This window comes from Zophobas morio, unplaced genomic scaffold (genome assembly GCF_036711695.1).
Source record: "Zophobas morio isolate AGI-343-1 ecotype UQ-CSIRO unplaced genomic scaffold, CSIRO_AGI_Zmor_V1 ptg000656l, whole genome shotgun sequence".
In the NCBI taxonomy this organism is placed as follows: Eukaryota; Metazoa; Arthropoda; class Insecta; order Coleoptera; family Tenebrionidae; genus Zophobas; species Zophobas morio.
This window is the reverse complement of record NW_026972759.1, coordinates 22,174-43,337: the sequence shown is the minus strand read 5'-3', so window position 1 is coordinate 43,337 and position 21,164 is coordinate 22,174. Positions and strand designations below refer to the sequence as shown.

Genomic DNA, 21,164 nt, shown 5'->3' with positions numbered 1-21,164 from the left:
TAATAATTCTAAAAAGATAAAAAAGTTAACTGCTTGGCGTTGTCAAAATTCGAAGATGCTTATAACTTTTTATAAATGAATGCTTTAAAAAACATCAACTTAAACTTTGTACTGAAAATGGATGTGTAGCTTAATCCTTAACTCTCCCTACTAACTTCTTTTTCATCAATTAACAAACATACGATTTATAGCCTGTATAAGCTAATTTAATATTAAAAATTATTTATTTATATTTTTCAATTCTATGGCTTAATTGAAATATCATCTGCTTATTTACTTATTCATTATAACTAAAACATTTATTAGTAAGCTTCGAAAACTAGCCCAGTATATATAAAAAAGAGCTTGTTACTTTCTTTATAGATTATCTCTGGCTAGCAAAATGACAAACATGATAAATATTTTTTTAATTATGTAGAAATATTATCTAAAAACAAAATTATGCTTTATAAAAAAGGCCAGAAAATAACTACAAAACTAATTTTCATACTAATTTATTTTTAATAAAAGAAAAAGTACTCTGATTGGTGGTGACACCAACTTTAATTAATTTTTCGAATCCGTTTTTATTTAACATCGCAAAAGATTACTATAAAAGGTAATCCTTAAAAGAACTAAAGAATTGATTGGCTCTTCGAATTCAATTATTTAGCATAAAGCGCGAAGTTTTTATAATAAATCTGGTCCTCAAGCTTTATGCTATTATTTCTTTTTGCATATTTTTTAATCTATTTTTTTATTGTTAATATATATTCATTTTTTCAGTTTGTTATCATATTTTGCTTAAAATTTTTATTATTTTCTTTATAAACGTTTAAATTTAAAATAATTACAGAAGCTTTGATTACTCAACAATTGTTATTATGCAATAATTTACTTGAATCTAAATAAAATTTTAATAAATTTACACAAAAAAATTAAAATTCCAAAAACTTAATAAAATAAATTTATAATATATATTTATATTTACTTTATTTATTAAAATATAAATTTCACTCCGTCCCTAAAAATCTGTCACCGAAATTTCCTACAATAATTATATAAATTTTTATTTAATAAAATTTTAACGAAAATAACAATTTAATAAATCATATATAAAATTATTATCTCAATTTAATAAGTTTAATCGGAAGACACCTAAACCGGGAATAATATGAAACTTTTCATTAACATATTCATCCACCGCAGTCGTCACAATTTTTACTTTCGAAAATGCATAAGCAACGGAGTGGATGCCTGAAATTCGTTAAAATAACAATAATAAAAACCTTAAAAAATTAATATTTACAACTAAATCGCGATTGTTCATCATTTTTTATAAACTAATTTTTAAAATCAAGCAAAAAAGAAAAATTGATTAAATACCGGCTGGCGCAGCGATGATGCTTAAAAATATTATATTCTCTTCTTTAACATCGTGATCTAATAAAATTCTGATGGCCATCTTTGGCAAATCATCATTTACTATTAAAAAAAAATTGCATAACAAACTAATGCTGCGGCTCCTGTAGCGATTGTGGGATCCAGTAGAATAACGTTTTTATCTTTTATATTTTTCGGCAAGCAAAGATAATGAAGCTGAAAGAAAGTAAAAGTTTTATTATTACTATTATTATTTATAAATAGACAGTATTCTTACAGCGGGTTCCTCAGTTACAGGATCGGTTTGAATTAATACTTTTCCTATTAAATAATAATAATAGTTTTAAAATTTTTATAGATATAAAAAAAAATTGGCAAAAAAAAATTCTAAAAAGAATGAGTTTGGCTAGCCTATAGGAATATCCTTGCATATAGCTCGCAGGGAGGACTCCATAGTAACACCAGCCCGAATAATAGAAACTCCGCAAAGCTTATATACATAATAATAATAATAATCATAATAATAATAGTAATAACACCTTTTCAGTCAGTTTAAGTCCAGAAAACTCTCTTCCGCGATTGGTTACAACAACTTTTGTTCGGTACGGAAGTAAGCTAATAACAAGCAATTAAAAATTTTTACTTTTACAAAAAAAAATTAATAAAAAAAAAACCTTAAACAAAACTCAGCAGCCAATCGCATCAGTCTGTTAGAGTAGAACACAAAGTCGTCACGTGGTGTTTCTTTGTTCCGTATAATCGTGTGAAGCCCCTCGGGATATAAATATTTATTATACGAAACGCCTTAAAAAATATTTTTTTTATAAAAACTATTATAATTATAAATATAAGTTTTATTTTATAATAAAAAATTAAAGAACTTTTTCATATATATAATTCTATAATATGAAATACCTTTATTTGCTTCGTTTCCGGAAGTAAAAATAAACTATTCGGAGACGTTTTATCTATATAAAAAATTGTTAAGTAAAAATGTGATAAATATTTAAAATAAACAATATATAATGTTTATTTAAAGTATAATAATAATAATAATATAAAAAACAAAAACTTTGATGAGCGTTTAACAGTTGCTCCCTGAAATTAAATCCTCTACTTCGCATCTGCCGTTGCACCTGTTTCACTATCAGATCAATAGCAACTATAAAAAAAGTTTTATTAATAATAATACTTTTATAGAATTAATCGGGAAAATTATTTTATATTATTATTAGTAAAAAAATTTTTTATTAATAAATATTAAAATCAATGCATATTAAAGTAAATTCTGAAGAATGATATAAAAATAAAATTCCTTTTAAAAAAGATTTTTAAAATCAGATACTAACAAAAGACTTTTATATAAAATTTTAGTATAAAAAGGCAAAACTGATTCGTTTAAGGTAAAACAAAAAAAAAGTTTACCAACATTCTCAGCGCCACGAGGAACAACCATGTGCGCATATTTTATGGCTGGAAATATAAATTCGTCAAAAGCCGGTTTTACAAAACGATTGTATTGCTAATAATAATAATATTAATAATATAATAGTAAAAGAAAATAAAAAAACTTTAATAACGCCGTGTATATCTCGACCGCGCTCGGTAATGTCTCTTTTCACTAAAGAAGAGTAATAGTAATAAAATAATAATAATACAATATAATACTAATAATTATAATGAATGATACATCGTCGGGCTAAACGAATATCAGAATCGGTATCGACGAAAATAAGCATATCCATCAAATCTCTTATTTCTGATAATAAAAATAAAAATAAATAAAAAGTAAAAAAGTATCAGTAATTCAATAATTATAATTAAATTTCTCATTACTATAAAATTCAAAATTTTCCAAAAAAAATAGTTTTATTGTAAGTTTAAAAAGTTTTATTATTTTAAAAAAAACCCTAAGTAATAATATATTATAAACTTGAAAAGGACAAATAAATATACTTTTTGAATAAAAAGATAAGATGCCTTCAAAGATTATAACGTTTGCCCCGTAAAGTTTCTGAGTTTCTTTAGATCTTCCAAAAAAATTAAAAAAATATAAATTCTTTTATAAATTTAAATTAAAAAAATAAAACAGAAGAAATCGGGATTGCTACGTAAATGTTAGCATCCCTATAAAGAAAATGCTTTTTTTTTTTTAGAATAAATTTCTTTACTATACAAATTATTCGCGAAATCAAAACCAGTTATGAATTATTTAAATTTAATAAAAAAAAATCACGTAAAGCATAGATTTCGTATATAAAAAAGGTATTTGTCTTAAAACCTTTCAATAACCTACTAATATAATATTAAAAAAATTATAAATTAAAAATTTTAGAAAACTTTTCACGCCTTCACATACTTTTTAAATTAATTAAAAAAAGAGAAAATTTTTATAAAAATGATTTAGAAAATTATAAAAAAATTTAACTTAACAATGATTTTTAAATAAAATTTCTTAAAAATTTTAAATAATAATATAATTTAAATAATTAATAAATTAGTTTTTTATTTTCGTGTAAACCTTAAAGGAACTTTAAGGTATAAAAGTTTTTATAAAAATAATTAAAAATAAAATTAATTAACACCAAAATTAATCTTTATAATATTTTGCACAATAAATAGTATAAACAAGAAAAGAGTTGTACCTTGAATGAGTTTTGAAATCATAAATCGGAAGTTCGACTCCTTTACCAGATTTCAATTTTCTAAGAACGTCATAGCAAAGATCAAAATCAAAAGCATCTGTAATAAAAATATATAAGATTTTACAGTACTTCAAAAAAAATTGAAAATAAAATACGAAACTAATAAATAAATTATTGGATTCAGAATTATAAATAGAAAATAAAATTGATGCTACCAAAGCAAAAATAATAGCAAACTTTAAGGGTAAATTTTCTAATAAATATTTATTCAAAAAAGCGTTAGCACAATTTTGAATATATTATTATGATATAAAAATTATATACATATAAAAAATTATAGTTAATAAGATAAATCAAATTAAAAAATTTATTACTCGGATGATCAAAATCGTAATTGTTTTCTTCCGCTAAAATTTTCTCGTTAGGGGTTAATTCTCTATAAAAAGAATCCATAGACATAAGCACAACCCACGGAACACCGAGCTCCTAATGAAAGTATAAATAAAATATATTTTATTATTATGTAACGTATAAAATATGAAGAAAACTTGAATAATGGACGTTGCCACTGTTGTTTTCCCGGAAGCACTTCCGCCAGTAATTCCTATCAAAAAGGGAGAGCAAACCTGCCCCATAAGCAAAGTTTACGCGAGCAATTTCTTGCTGGTTGAAAATTTCAAAAAATTATAGAAATTTTTATATTAAAAACCTCTCCAACATGGTTGTACCACGGGGGTCTCCCAGCGGTAAATATTATTTTCCGACCGCTTGTTGATAGATTAAAGAATTGTTTTCTAATACATCAGAAGCGAACAAAAACTTTTTAACCTGCTAGAAATTATTTTCTTCTCTTTTAAAGTTAAAGTAGGAGTGTTACCGCTGGACATCTCTTGCGATGTGTGTCCGCTAACATCCACTTCTTGCTTCACTGATGTAAGAGAAGGAGTCATTTTAATAAGGGAAAAGCGTTACAAAGTTAGCATCTAACCTGGCTCAACGCAACACCATGCGGTCTTTTTTACAAATTGTCCTCAGGATTTCAAGTACCATTAGGAAATTACCTTTTAAATAACTTTTTTTTTAAGGTTTTTACTAACCATTTGATATAGTATAGTCGCTTTTCATTTGCAGCATATTTATTATTCTATATATTTTACTTTTTGAAAAAAATTTTAATTCCTTTTTCAAATAAGAATTTTTTGGCGGTATGTGCCTTTTAAACTATCTAAGCTTTTATAATCGATATACTTTTTTTTTTTAATCTAGTTTAATAGTCTTGAAATTATATATATGTAAGCTGTTTCTAATAGAACTTTTAATTTTATTAAATTCTAAAATACTTAACGGTGTCAAATGTTAACTTAAAAAGGTTTACTTATTGTATATTTCAACTTAATATTAAGAAGTATGGTTAAATACTAGTTACCATTTATAAAACCTAGTTTTAAAATTCTCCCTCATCTTGTATAGCTTGATAGCTTATATCTTTTTTTCTTATTATCCCTGTTATATTAAATATATATTATATTTGTCTGACCGATTTTCAAAAAAAAAGTATTAATTAGACGAATTGATTGAAGCCAATTGAACCATATATTATAACAGTCTTAGACGAATTGATTGAAGCCAATTGAACCATATATTATAACAGTCGTCTACCTCTCTATTATAATTTTTCTAATTAGATTAAGTTTAGTTATTTAATTTTTTAGAGTAGTTTAATGCTTATACTGTTTGTAATGCCGTTCTTGATATGTATGCTATTTAGCTGTTCATGAAGCTCGTCCGTTTTTGTTGACGGCCCAATAACCCACATCGCGCCCTCACTTAATAGGACGAAGCTAGAATAAGTTCACGCTGTTAACAACCAGTATGCTATCAATAAGTAAAAAAAATAAAAAGGGGCTTCTGAGTTATGCTTATTCTCTCTTTGATCGGGAGTTGTGTTTTATTTTTAGTTCTTTTCTATTTATTCTTTCTTTTTATCTTTTTTTTATACTTTAAATAAAGGCATTTTTCGGATTAAATTATTTAATTTAAAAGAAGAATATCTCGATGGGGCATCAGTAATAATAATAACCATTCGTAATATTCAGAAGTAAAAATTTGGAGCGTGATATTAATTATATGATAAGCTAAAGGCTGGTCTTGTGAAGATAACAACCCAATTTCAACTAATTTACATGTCACAGCATAACTGTCATCTTTTATGAAACTGGAACGTAATACTAACACTTGGATCTTTGCAAATTAAAGATTGGAATTATATTTCGGAAATAGATTCCATTTCCTGGAAATGGCTAACCCTAATCGAAGTATAAAGTATAGTTTACAGTTTGGAACCATAACCAATTTTTGATTCAGGGGATTCCTTGGTTCCTTTGCACCTATCTCCTAGTCGAATGGCTAAGTGAAATACTTACTATCTTTATCTTTGTACGTATATCTTCTATATCTTATAATTATTAGTAAAATATGTACTTTTGATTGCTCTATAGGCCTATATTATAACGGACCTCCCTTTTTTAGGATTTATAATATATTGTATAATATACCTATACAGGATAAATTTTAATAAAATCAATGATTTCTCTGTTGCTTCCTCAAACTATTGTTTTGGACATGATTTTTTTAAAGCTAATAGTTAGCTTTTAGTTTAACTTTTATTTCCAATTTTTAAAGAAATCTTAAAAGTTGTGTTATTCCTTTGTTTTCTAAATTGTCTTTATTCAGTTTTTTCCTAAGCATCTTCGCTCTACAACGAAGTGTTTTGCCTTCTCGTCAAAGCTACCTTAATAATCTCCATGACCCTTAGGCAACAGCATTAGTTTTGGAATTTTATTGATCAGCCAGTTGGAGCATATCTTTCGTTGTACGCCTTGTTAAACTCTTTGAAAAGAACGGAATTATAAAAAAAAAACTATTTTGCAATTCTTTTTCAGCTATACACCATTGACAACTTTCGAGTTTTTGTAAGGTCATCATGAATATTGTAACGTTCCAAAGCTCCGATCTTGCGGAAGAGGTTCTTAGTATCTTCTATAGTATTACTGGGATAATAACCGTTCTACCTTACTATTATACCCTTTTTCGCTCCTGACTGGTTTGCTGACATTTGAACTAAAATAAAGGGTTTACAACAGCCTTAAACTTTTGAAGTATCAATATATTATAACTTATGAAAATTACCTAATATATACAAACATAACGTAAATACTTTTAATAACTTTGAATGTAATAGTTGCGCTGCAGTGGGTGAGTCAACACCGAGTTATAAAGCTCTTAAGCAGATTAATAGCGCACAATAAGTTTGAGAATATCAAAGAAAATTTCTTAGCTGAACTCTAAGCTTTTAGCCTTACTCATTATATAAACTGTTTCTAAAACAGGATAGATTTATATTTAAAGTTCCCCTAAGCGATATAAGGAATATAATTTAAAGTAATTCACATAGTGGACCAGCCCAAAGATAGAAAACTCGATCAAGTAAACAAGCAAGCTAGTGATTGCAAGCTTAAATAATCTTGGAATTACATAGTCTTCTACTAAATTTTATCTTAACTGTAAACATTTATAGGTTTATTAAATGAATCGCACGAGAAAAAATTTATTATTATTATTTATTATTTACTTCACTAGACCGCTGAAGCGTCAGTTCCTAAATATTTATACTAAGAACTAGTTTTGGACAACCCACTAAAATAAATTATTTTACTAATGAGTATCTCTACTGTCTGTAAATTTAAGTTATTTAAAATTATTGTATATATTATTAGTTTTGAAATAATAAATAATGAGGACTAACGTTAAAAAGATGCTAATTGGTATTTTTCTAATTAGATTGCCCCAAAGTTTTAAATTAGCGGGAAAAAAGCTCGAGCCCAGACTTGCTACAAGCATGATTTACAATCAATTGCTACTTGATCCAATCCCCCAGTGAAGGAGGGGAGGCCATGAATTTCTTTATCATCTATTGCGCCCTCAACGAGAATGGATGTGCTTTATCATAAGAGATCTAAAGTGCTGAATATTTATAAAAACCTTCCCTAAGAGAGGCGATAACGGTTCAAAAAAAAAAAACGTCAGACCACTTCAAATATACGAGCTCCTAATCGGGAATTGTCGCCCACTGGGCCGTAAGCACCCGTAAATCTTTCAATGTATGGCCGTCTCGTGGGACTGAGGGGTAGCGGACGTGTAACAGGCTCAAAACTTCCGCCATTCCACCTAGAAAAGCCACCACAGGGGAACTTCGAGCACTACACTTGAGCCTCCTACGGACACCGACCAGCATTGCTGCTGACCCGGTTTCCCACCCAAAATTGTGGAGTATATTATCCTTATAGACTGGCCGCCTGTTCAGATATATTGCTTGGAGGAATAATTCACCATTCAACACAGTTCTTCAGAGTCATAAAAAGATATATTTGTTCTTCTATCAAAAATAATATATTTGAGTACAAAAATATGCCCTTAGCCACCTAATACCCTATAAAATTAAAAATGCAAGAACAAATTAGTTAGGTAACGAACAGAAAGATAATTTGATTAAGTAACATTACTTTAAAAAAACATTAGCCTCCATATAACCCGAAACTTTACGAGTTTCCGTTAGTGCCTACACTAAAAAGAACAAAAAGTTTACGATTTTATTTTTGCAAATAGGTTTTTTTAAAAATAAAAATTAAATTTAGTATTAAAGTCTACACCTGTTAAATTAAATAGCTGCAAAAAAGATTATACATGTGAAACACTATTATGACAATCAAACTTCGAGGCAAATTAAAAGAAGGAAGGCCTGCAGTGCCGAAACAATGAAATTAAAAAAAGTTAATTTTTACAAGCCTTTGTAAATATTAAAGTCTCCCGTATTTTAGTTTAAAATAATCGCACGACGAAAAATACAGTTAACACTTACTAGTAAGTTAATAAGAGTAAATAAGGTTACTTAAAATTAAACTATTATAACTGCAAACACCGATTCGGCTTTAACCAAACAGACAGCTGGGAAAATTTTTTCCAAACATTTAACGCTTATATATACATATATTGCCAATATTGATTTTACTTCGAAATGTTTAGTTTCTCTATATTGAACCAACTCTCTTTATTACTTATTAAGAATTTATGATTCCTTCTTTTTTTAAGCTTCTATAATACATAATTTAAGTCAATGTCGAATCTTAAATTTGTTAAGCGTTAGTATCTTTAGGTACTACTTCTAAGATCCCTTTTGAAAATGGTTTTTCTCCGTGGTGTCCATCCCACTAAGCTGAAAGGCAACTGGATAGAAGTCAGAAGAGTTTTGTTGCTCCATTAGTGACACTTCTTTTAAGCAAAGTTTTTTATACGTCAGAATAGTTTCTTTGACTGTGCTGCAGTTTTTTGAAACTTTTTTTTTTTTGAAATATATAAAGGGCAAGCAGGTATTTTGCTTTAAACTTTTTAGATTATATAATTAGGACATGAGGTCTTCGAATCGCACTTTTTCAAAGTGAGTTTAGTGTCATCATACTTTCTTCTGCTTCTCGAATTAATTTTAGTTTCATTTTGTATTTTTAAGTGTTTGGAAGAATCAGTGTTATATCTTATAATCTCAATTGAAATATTTAACTATATTTTTTTTATATAGAATATTTAGAAAGACATACTTTTAAGTTTTTAAAGTTATTTTGGTAATTATTCGCAAATATACTATTACTTTATTAAGTTTTTAAACTAACATATATATATATATATATATATATATATATGAAAATTTCTACCTAAATCGACGTTTACATATTATCTTATCATGATTGTAAGGCTTGCACATAATTTTTCATTTTAATGCTCTTATTTATCTGTAAGCATAATGCATGTGAGTAAAACTATTAAATGTTAATAGTAAATCAAATTTACTTATTATATATACTCAAACGGATAATATTATTGAATATTATTAGTTATGAAAAAAAAAGTTCCTCTTGCTGAAAATAAGACCTTTACTAATCGGAAAAACCAAGAAGTACAGAAAAGAAAAAATAAAAGAAGTTCAAAGACAAGTAGAAAAAGAAGTAAAAGTGTACTTTCAAGGAAAAAGAAAACCACTAAGTCTACTAAGAATAACAATAAAAACTTCAACTCTTCAACTATACAGAAGACTTTACGCAAAACTTACAATAATACTAAAAATGATCTGGTGATTATAACATTTGGCCTACATATTACACCTTATAATTTTTATTATTATTCAAATTATTGTAATTTTTTAAGCAAATAAGCCTTTTTTAATCAAGCTTTAAATAATAGCCCGTTAAATATAATGAAAAACTTTGCAAAAGCTTAGATTCTCACATGCCTGTTTACCAGTCATTCTACAATGGTAACTAGTTTTGGGCTTGCATTTCTTCTTTAGTTACCATTTCGATAATTATCATTTTTAAATTTTTTATAAAAATATATTAATATAAATCTAGTAATTTATAAGGCTGGAATGATAAAAAAAATATATTATAATTTATTTTTTTATTTTTAAGTTTATATTGTTTTCTTTTTATTTTTTTATTTAAAATCTCACTCCTTATATAACTTTGTTATTTTGTTAGATTAACTTTTTTTTTAGATCCTAACTTTTTGTCAAAATATGTAGAAAGCTAACACTTAAGTTTTTTTTTCATTTATAATTAATTTCTTTTAACTAAATAGAAATTACTATCTTAAAGTTAATCTTAGATTGTTGTCTTCAAATTGTTTTATAATGAAAGTTTTTCGTATCTTTGCTTCATTGAGGATAACAAATAATTTATATAGTAAATTATTTAATTTAGTAATAATTTTATATTCTTTTTTAATTTATTAATTTTTAATTCTCATTTATAATAAATTTCATTAATATTTTGTGTTTATATTTATATAATAAATTTTTAATTTGACCTTTTTTTGACCAGCACTAGAGAATTTAAATTTAACTGCATGTGCCATTCAGATTTATTATTTCTTTTAAAAACTTGTATTTTTTTTGTACGGAAAAAAAGATTTTTTTTCACTTTCAAGATATTAAATTTTTCATTTTTATTTTGATGGTTTTTAGTTAAGAAAAGGACGTTTCAATCTTGTTATTTAAAGTATTTTCTATAGTGATTTGGTATTTAGGATTTATTACAATAATTTTATACCTTAAAGATGACTTACGAAGATTTATAGATATAAATACGTTATTGTTTAAAATTAGTAACTCAAAATTTACTACTAATGCAGGTAATTTTTTTTAAAATTTTTTTATTTTATAGGAATGATTGCTCAGATTAATAATAATAACCAACTTGTTTTATTAAATGCCGGCATGCAAACTCAAGGTTTTTTTTAAAAATTTCTTTATATAATTTATATTAGAGATATTTATATATTGAGAATTTACTAAACAAATTATTCGTATACCTGTACAATAATTTATAACTAAAGTTTCCTTATAGTAAATTTCGTATAAAATTATTGAGGCAGTAATTGTTAGTAATGTTTTTAAAATGTTTTATTAAGGCTGGTATCTATTCCTTTAAATAATTTACACAAGATTTGCAAGAAATTATTATAATTTTTAAGAGGAATGCCGTTATTTTACACATAAATTTTAATATTAAAATAAGTTAAGTTTTGAAATTGGTTACTACAAAGAAAAACTTGTCATCAAAATTTTAGTTGCTAAATAAAATTTACTTGTAACAAACAACTTAAAAAAAATATATATATAATTTACAAGTAAATCTAAATAAATGATTGAAATTTTTTTTTAGAAATTTAACAATAAACTCTTACTAAATAATTTTTGTCAATTTCCTAAATTGTATATTTTTTAGGTTTAAATTAATAATTATAATGTATAACAAAACAATAAAAAATAATGGAACTTTTATTCTTTTAAAAATTTATGAATAATTACATTTTTAAAAATAATTTAAAAGAGGTTATTTTACTTATTAGTAAAAGTGGACCATAACTTGTAATTTAAGACTTTCTTATGAGCATTGAATTGTGATTATTAAAACTTTTCTTTTTTACTAAAGAAAGTTTGTGAGCACCAGAAAGAGTGCAACCTGTCAACAAAATTTATCGGCCTTAAAAATAATTATATGAAAATTGTAAATTTAATTAACTTTATAAGTGAAAAGTGTTGCGAATTGTAGTGCCAACTGAAGTAGAAATAAAATCCCCCTTCGAGCTTGAGAAATTTTTATTTAATGTAATTTATAAATTAATTATTATTTTAAATTGGAGCCAATTTTTTTTGTTTGACAAACGGTTTACTTGATTTATTTACTTATTAAAAATTACTTTGCAGTAAAAGAAATATTTGTCTACTTAATTTTTTTAGATTATACGCATAGACATATTTACTTTGCAAGTAAATTGCAAAATAAAACTTTGATACCAGTAGATTTTTCTAAAAAATTGCTAAAAAAGCTTAGTTTTTCGTTTACGGTTTAGTAAAAATCAGTTTATATCTATAAATATTGCAAGCAATTGCAAAAGACATCTTTGAATTAAGTAGATTTTATAGATAAATTGTATTAGCATCGTAAGGAATTGTAGATTTTCCTTAATGTCTTAATAAAGTATAACTTTTATTTTTAATTACTTCTATTAGAGTTTCTTACATTGACTTTTTCAAGGTCAATTTTTTAAGGCAGGATTAATTACTACAAAACAATTTAGATTCATTTTGTAATATATTATCCCTTTAATTTTTGATATTGATTTAAGAAATCGTTTTTTTATTTCATTATTATTCGGCGTTTTCAAAGTTTAATTGTAGCAATCTTGAATTTTTTACAAGCTTGTAATTAATGGAGGAATTATTTTATTTAAAAAAATATTTTAATTGGGACTGCCGTGTTTTGCAGTAGAATAGTTTTGTTAATGCTATTATAGTAACTTTTGCATTCCCGCTCATGACTTTTTTTAACTTTCATGAAAGTTTGGAGCAAAAATATTCACAATTTTTTTAAAGATTTAATTTTTCTGGTATTGGAATAATAAATTAAAAAAACGAGTAGATCCATAGAGAGCTAAATAGTTTGAACTTCACGAAGGTTATGAAAAAAATTATTGTTTAGGATCACTTTTCTTTTGAATTTTTTAAAACTATTTCAGTCAATGTAAAAAAATTTTTTATAAAGATAAAAATTATAATCATAATTTGTAAAGTGATTTTCTAAGGAACGCAAGTCAGTACTGTAGATTTTACTTATTAACGTTATTACTTAGTAGGAAGTTAAGTTTGTATATTTCGTAACTCTCTACTTGCACTTCTCGAGAGCTCATTATTTCTACTTTACATATAGAAATTTGCCTTTTTTCTTTTAAGATAATTTTTCAGAAATATTTTTTTATTGTAAAGTTTAGTACTATAAATATAATTTTTATCCACAAGAAGAGATCTGCTTATTGAAAGCACACTGCATCATATTTCATACTTTCTACAATAAAAATATTCATTTTTTAATATTTTCTTATTAATAAGTTTATTACTCTAAACATATTTCCTGTTTAAAAGAAGAGTTCTGTTTTTTAAAAGCGCATTGCTTCTTTTTTTTTTAACTTTTAACTATAAAATTTCTTTTTTCTTATTCTTATTTAAAATTTTCTATTTTTACTCTAAACACAATTCTCCTCTACAGGAGAGATCTACAGCTTGTGCCTCTCGCATGATAATAGTTTGCTGGCATCTTGCAATACTATAGGAGATATTTCTATATGGGATCTCGAGACTTACCAACTTTTACAGCGTTGCCGTGACGAAAAAGTCATCTTTTATTATAAATTTTTTTCATTTATTTTCCTAATTTACTGTTTCTTTTGTTTTTTTTAGTATTATTATTAATTTCAGTGAACATTCTACTTTTTAAATTTTTTTACTTAATCTCTTAATTCCTTCATCTATAAATATCACAAGTTATTCTTTCTCAATTGTTTTTTTTCTAAATAACTATTTTATAGTTATTTTTTAGCTTTAAGAGTAGAAACTTATAATTTCTGATTTTCTTTGAATTTGATCCAAATCATTCGCTCGACCTTACAATATTTTAAACCAACTTTTTTACGTATTTATATAAAATTTAAAGGAAGAAGAAATTTTTGAATTTTTAACGCTTTCATTTTCTTTAAACGATCGCTATATTTTCGCTGGAGGTATTTGTTATTGTGCTTTGCCTCTATAATAAGGTTGTTAATTCTAACTTAATGGAGGTAATAAAAGCCTTAATTTTATAATCAATACTTTTTTAAATAATCTACACAACATTTTAAGCTTAAGCGGTACTGCTTATACTAATTCTTTTGTTATTTATTTATGCGCATTAAAAAGTGAAGATGAAGGTCTTTTGCTGTTTAAGTAATTACGGACACTTAAATAAAATACAGCGTAGGACGCAGAAATTTAAGTTTTTTGGAGATTATAAAGTAGAAAAATAGTTTTGACTACTTTTCCTTTGCTGCGTTTACCACTTGTAAAGCGTAATTTTATTAAATGATGCATTAATCTATATAAATGAAAGTAGCAGTACATTTAAGTTATATATACATTATGTTATCAGTGACTTCCAAAGTTATTATAAGTGTTTTTTTTAGTTATTTATTATATATATTTATTAGCCTAATGAAATAATTATATTTACATTGAAGTATAAAAAAGTAATAGTATCGGTACATAAAAGTTATACATTATTTATGTTTTTAAGACGCTTTTGTAGTTAATATTAATACCTTTTTATATATAATTATTATGAGAATAATTTACTAAATTTATAATAACAAAATTTAATCTACTATAAATAATAGTCGCAGTTATATATAAGTTATATCAAGCCGATACTTTATTCTAATTATTTATTAGAGTAGTTTACTTTGAGTTATATATTATTGTTTACTTTTTTATTTAAGTCGCCGTTGAAATTTAATATTTTTTAATAAAAGGAAAAAGAAAAAACAGAAAAGTATGGAGCGTTGAAGATGACGATAATGCCATTCTTCCTTGTCCTATTAAAATTTTTGATGTTTTTTTTTATTGCGATTTATTAATTTTTAATTCTAAATTTTAATTTTTATTAGATTCTTGAAAATCAGTGCGTTGGGACTTTGAGCAAACATACTGAGGAAGTTTTATGCGTCGTTCCTTTCATCTTTAAGAATAGTAATTATCTACTAAGCGGAGGCCAAGATGGGTCCATAGTAAAGTGGTTTATTAAAAAAGATTGGAGGTTATTGAAATAAAGTTATAAAGATATTACCTTTTTATTTATTCATGAGATTTTTATATTGTTATTGTTGTTATTATTTATTGCTTTGAAAGATTTTTATTAGTATGAAATCATTATTATTATTTATAACTTTATGAGATATTTATTAATTTGAAATTATTATTATTGTAAGATTTTTATTATTATTTATTACTTTATTAAATTTTTTTAAATAAAATTATTATTATTACTAATTATTACTTTATGAGGTTTATTTAATTTAAAATAACATCCTTATTTTTACTTACTGTTTCTTTTGGAGATTTTTTTTAATTAAAATTTATATTCCTTTCATTTTACTATTTGGAAATTTTCCATAATTATATTCCTTTTTACTATTTACTACTTTATGGGATTCTCTTACTTTAAATAATATTATTTATTACTTTATATAATTTCTTTATTACAAAATTGTTATCGTTATGGTTTATTAGCTTATGAGTTTTTAACATTAAAGTTATAATTCTTGTGATTATCATTTATTACTTTATGAAATTTTTTAAGTTTGAAATTATTTCCACAATTATTTTTTTAACATATTTTTGTTTAATTTATATTCACTATTATAAATTATTTCTTTAAGATTATATAAGTTGATTATATAATTTTTATTATCATTAATTATTTTTTTAAGATGTTTTCAAATTTTTTAATTAGAATTATTACTAATCATTTTTTTTATAATTTTTTATAGTGCATCTACTAAATTAGAGAAAATGGAAGATGAAATCAGTTGCATGATTTTTGCTATCCAGTTTGTTCCTCGCAGCGGAAATAAATACTTTATAGCCGCCTGCGATCATTCTTTAAAAATTTTTGATCTTGAATCTCGAAAAGTTAATTTCATTTTTTTATAATTTTGAGTTATAATATTTAAATTTTGCTTAAGTTTTTTTTAAGGTTTTAATTTATAATTATTTTTTTAAGCTTCTTTACTTTTTTTACAGGAAATTGCGAAATTTGACGATCTTTATTCGTGTTACTGCGATGATGTTCTTCCTGTAGTCTGCCCGAGCTTTATAAATTTTCCTCAGGAAGAATCTCGACTGTGCACATGCTATTTATTGACGCGTGGCGTTGAAGATGTAAATGAAGATGGTTTAGGTATAAGGCAGAGTAGTTTTGCTAAAAAAAAGTTTATGACTTTCTTTATTTTAATAATAATTACATTTTATGTAAGTAATATATAAATTTATTAAAAAAGTAAGTTTATGATTTCTTTTATATTAAAAATAATTAAACTTTATATGAAAATAATTAGTAAATTTATTAAAAAAATTATAAATTATTAAATTTATTTATAAAACGAATTTAATTTAAGTTTTTATTATTAGTATATAAAAATGCGATCAGGTTTTGTTTTTGTTTGTAATATTTTTACTTTTACTTTACTTTTATATAATTTTTTAATTTGATTCTAAAGAAATTATAGTTAAACGTTCCATTTCTTATAATAATAATTAATTTTATGTAAATATGCAAGCATTAAAACATTTTGCCTATTTTTTTTGTTAATTAAAATTTATTCACTACTAGTAATAAAGTTGTGATTATGTTTATAAATTGATGTTATTTTATTGGTAATTTTATTATAAATATTTTTACTTTTTTTTATTTAAGGAACTTATATTTAAACGATATAATATTTTATGAATAATTATATATGATTAAAATTTTTCTTATAAATTTTTATTTATAATTAATATTTCTTAACACTTAGTATCAAAGTTGTAATTACGTTTGTTAATTGATATTATTTTACTGGTAATTGTATTAATATATTTTTACTTTTTTCTACTTTATAAACTATTTGTTAAATTTATAAACTTTAGATCTTAAAGAACTTTTTTTTCAAACGTTCCCTTTTATATATAAGTTATTTTAATTTATCTTGCAAGCTTTAAACAATTTTTTATATTTTTTATTATTGAATTATTAATTGAAGTTACTTTTCTGTTATTTACTTTTTATATTTTTACTTTAATTAATTTTTTATAAAAATTTTTAAATTTAAATCCAAAAGAAACGTTATTTTAATTTTAATCTCAAATTCTTTAACACCAACTTCAGCAATTGAGGCCAACAAAGTCATCTTGCATAAATTATTACCTCCTGAAGAACCGAACGGAGATTGGGCTTTACTTACTGAAAGAATTTTCGAAGATGAGCAGTATTTTTTCTACTTTTTATTAAAAAATTTAGTTTTGAAATCATATAATTGGTATTATTATAAATTTTCGATCGGCTTAGAAATTTAAAAATTATATAAAAGTTATCAATTTAGGTACGATTAGTAGTGAGAAAATTAATTTATAGTTGAACACTATTTTTTATTTTTTATTTAATTTTTTTAAATTATATAATTACATTCAAAAGAATTTTAACGATTGTCAAAGAAAATTACTGAATTTTTAATTTAAAAAAAATTATTTTTAAAATAAGTTGATTAGGATTTTATATATTCTTTCGTATAAAAATAATTGTATAATTATCAAATTTTGGTTATATTTATTTAATATAATAAAGTTCAAGTTATGTTTAAAATTTGTGAAATTAGAAATTATCATAATCTGAAGATGAAAAGTATTTTCTAAATTTTTTAATAAAAATCTATTTAATTAAAAAATATTTAAAAATAATATAATTTCATTAAAAATTTAAAAAAAAAAAAAAACAGAAATTTTGATCATAAAAATTAAATTGAAAAATTATTTGCTCATTTAAATACTTTCAGTAGATTATACTTTTATTTTCAAATCCTTTTTTAATTTTTTTTAAAATTATTTAGTTACTATGCAAACTCTTATTTGTGCCGGCTTGCGACAAACGGCCTCTATGTGGCAGCTCCCACTGTGACTGGCAGTGTTTTTATATGGAATCTACTTTCTGGCCTAAAAACCGCAGTCATAAAAGAGCCAAATGCTGGTGTCGTTTTTTATTTAATTTGTGTAATAAAATTTTCCTTTTTACTATTGTTATAATTAAAATTTTTATCTTTTTTATTTATTATAGTTATACATAAATTTATTTAGTTTTTCATAACTAATTAATTGTTAATTCGGTTGTAAAAATTTAATTTTCTAATTTTTATTTATATTGTATTATATTAATTTTTATTTGAAAAGCCGAACGGGAAGTTAGAGACATCTTGTTTCATCCTTCAAGAAATCTTTTATTTATAACTGGCGACGGTTAAAATTTATTATAATATTTGAAAATATACAAATTTACATTTTAAATATTGTTTATTATGAAAAATTTGAATAGATAATTTTTTTAATTTTTATTAATTCATAATTTTGCAGATGGCATCATACGTGTTTACAAATCAGAAAGTTTATGATTACTACAGCTTTAGAAAAAAGTATACAAAAAATCTAGTAGGCACTTCCAATTGTAAAAATATAATTAAAAATTTAAAAAAATCTTAAGGCCTGAAAAAGATTACTTTATATATCTTATTAATAAACTATTCTTTTCGTCATGATTTTTTTATTTTGAATTATTGATTCAAACTTTTCATATTGGACAAGAACTTATTAGTGTATTCAAAGTAAAGTAAAATTTAAAACTAAAATGTTAAAGTTAAAAAAAAAATTAATTTTTAACTTAATTGGAGCTTTACATAAACTTATTTAACCGAACACGGCAGGCACAAAGGTTTATTAAAATTTAACTATTATTTTAATGATAATGAAATAATAAATAATAAAAGTTTTCAAACGCTTAAAATATTAAAAATAATATTTAAATCTATATATATATAAGTAAAAGAAGGGGAAAAAATATTGTAAGCTTAAAAAAATAGAAAAATAATAATCATCAGAAGCAGGGGTATATAGTAAACTCAATATGCGCTAGATTTAAACATAAAATTATTTGCTATTATTGCTTACGTGTTAAATGTATTTTAGAAAGCTTGAGTTATAAATGTTTTAAAATAATTTTATAAACATATTTAACTGAATAAAAAAGAAATTTGAAAGAAAATAAATTTAATTAAGTTTCGTTGTCTACTAAAATAAAAAACTAACATAATTTTATAAGAATTTTTAAGAAATATCAGAACAACTTTAAAAATTAAATGTAACTAAAAAACTTTAATTTCTTTTAATAAATAAATTTAAAACACTACTGCATAAATAAAAACTAATGATAGTTTATTTTTTACTAATGATATGATTAAAAATACGGTAGCCTTAAGCCGAGAAACTGCTATTATTCCAATTAAAGTTTAGTTGTGTTCCTTTTTTTAACAACGCGAACCACTTACAATTCTTTTATCCTATTTAAAAAATATATATTAAATTGGAAAGTGTTCCCAAAAGGGGAGTTGTGTAAATTCTATACTTAAAAAATTTTAGGATTTAACTGGAGTGGAACTTCTTAAAAGAAGAGCGAATTTGACCGTTTAAAAAATAGCTTTTATTTATTTAATTCTCGGAAGGATCTGCTAACATGATATATTTCGCGTTTTTGCTACAATTGAATAGTATTCCCAATGTCGCTTTTCGAAAGATAATATAAAATTACCACGTTTTTAAATCAATTTATTTAATAATTAATTCCGTCAAATCTGGTTTCGTATAAAATTAGCTTTAAATTCGTTCTGTTTTATTTTTATCACAGGTTATTACTTTTGCGATTTCGATTTATTATCTCTGGACAAGTTACAGTAAATCTGAACCTTTTTTTGAGTTAAAGAAAAGTTCTTTACTAAATTGTAAAAATGTTAAAATCTAAACGAATAAAAGCGTTTTGAAAAATTATCTTAAGCAACTTTTTTTAAAATCTTAGTTTATCTAAATCGAGTCTAACTGTACTACCTAGCCAAAAAAGTTATATGCGTAGAGTTTTATACTTTAACTTTCAAGTTCGTTTCACAAAATTAAGTCAATACCTTGAGAATATAGCTAACATCGATAGAACCAGAAGAAGATAAGGAATAGTTATTTTACTAGCTACAATATGTTTTCAGTAACATTAATATTTGCATTTTTTACTTTTACTTTAAAGTCTGTTGCTAATATAGCAAGGTCGTTTAGTTTTAAAATCTAAAGTAGGGTAAAAAGCAACGGTTGTTCAGGACGGATTTTGTTTATAGGCTACTTAATACATTAGAGGTGCTTTAAATAACAACAGAATAATTAGAAAAATACCCAACCAAGTTACGTACGAAAGTATAATAATATTTATTTTTTATTGCTAAACTAGAAGGATTAAGGCTGGTAAGAAAAAATTGACTCTTTTGTATGACTCCGAAGAGGAGTGTTTCTACTGCTTACTGGTGTGCAACTGAGTAACAAGAAAGCTTTTCAGGTAATTACATGTAGTTTAAAACTCCTTCGATAGTTTTTCTTATTTACGTTTGTAACGGTTAACGCGTCCACTATCTACATAACCGAACTTAGGCATCGTGGTGCAAAACGTATACAGGGGCCATTGCTATCTAATAAAAAGCAAGAACTAGCTTGTATAATGTTGCAACACTTAAATATTAAGGGTTTATACAGCGTTGTGTAAACAAAATGATATACCCCCGACTTTTAAGTAGTGATATTTTATACTTATTAATCAACAAACCTTTGCGGGGTCACAGTTTTAGCTTAAAGGGGCTGATGAATTTGCAGATTTAAAAAGGATTGAGGGATGCATTTACATATTTAAAAAAACTGAAGGGAAAACTAGTAAAGTTCTTGCTCTTATATTCTCATGATCCGGAAGGGTCGTTCATCGACGAGAGGTGTTAGCTAGTGAAACACTAGTGTTTCAGTACTTTTAAAAAAAAAAAATTATTAAAGAAAACTGGCGTTATTTGTATATTGTATTTTTGGTAATTAAAGGAATTGCGGCTGTATATATGGCATTAAACTTAATACCTCTT

The 21,164-nt window shown here is 24.4% G+C and overlaps 2 protein-coding genes and 2 long non-coding RNA genes across 4 annotated transcripts; 3 read left to right on the top strand and 1 right to left on the bottom strand.

The window, feature by feature from the left end:
* Positions 1-984: 984 nt before the first annotated feature.
* Positions 985-5,023, bottom strand: LOC135121639 (uridine-cytidine kinase-like 1). Its single transcript, XM_064045945.1, has 20 exons — positions 4,996-5,023; positions 4,836-4,935; positions 4,717-4,774; positions 4,556-4,633; positions 4,382-4,493; positions 4,008-4,104; positions 3,319-3,392; positions 3,053-3,121; positions 2,934-2,983; positions 2,788-2,884; positions 2,435-2,524; positions 2,278-2,330; positions 2,037-2,134; positions 1,902-1,977; positions 1,774-1,852; positions 1,640-1,683; positions 1,492-1,578; positions 1,366-1,444; positions 1,138-1,236; positions 985-1,027 (listed from the first exon to the last, which is right to left on the bottom strand). The coding sequence occupies exons 2-20, from the start codon at positions 4,892-4,894 to the stop codon at positions 993-995; spliced, it is 1,434 nt and encodes a 477-aa protein (XP_063902015.1). The 5' UTR covers positions 4,895-4,935; positions 4,996-5,023; the 3' UTR covers positions 985-992.
* Positions 5,024-6,056: 1,033 nt separating this feature from the next.
* LOC135121638 (uncharacterized) lies at positions 6,057-6,570 on the top strand. Its single transcript, XR_010279068.1, has 3 exons — positions 6,057-6,322; positions 6,372-6,443; positions 6,506-6,570. It is a non-coding gene; the product is annotated as an uncharacterized LOC135121638 (long non-coding RNA).
* Positions 6,571-10,062: 3,492 nt separating this feature from the next.
* LOC135121640 (uncharacterized) lies at positions 10,063-11,345 on the top strand. Its single transcript, XR_010279069.1, has 3 exons — positions 10,063-10,188; positions 10,299-10,371; positions 11,279-11,345. It is a non-coding gene; the product is annotated as an uncharacterized LOC135121640 (long non-coding RNA).
* Positions 11,346-14,961: 3,616 nt separating this feature from the next.
* LOC135121661 (uncharacterized) lies at positions 14,962-18,652 on the top strand. The gene is made up of 8 exons (XM_064045958.1): positions 14,962-15,037; positions 15,093-15,241; positions 15,975-16,116; positions 16,228-16,384; positions 17,351-17,450; positions 18,069-18,205; positions 18,406-18,471; positions 18,586-18,652. Exons 3-8 carry the CDS (start codon positions 15,997-15,999, stop codon positions 18,621-18,623), a joined length of 618 nt encoding a protein of 205 aa, XP_063902028.1. The 5' UTR covers positions 14,962-15,037; positions 15,093-15,241; positions 15,975-15,996; the 3' UTR covers positions 18,624-18,652.
* Positions 18,653-21,164: the final 2,512 nt, after the last annotated feature.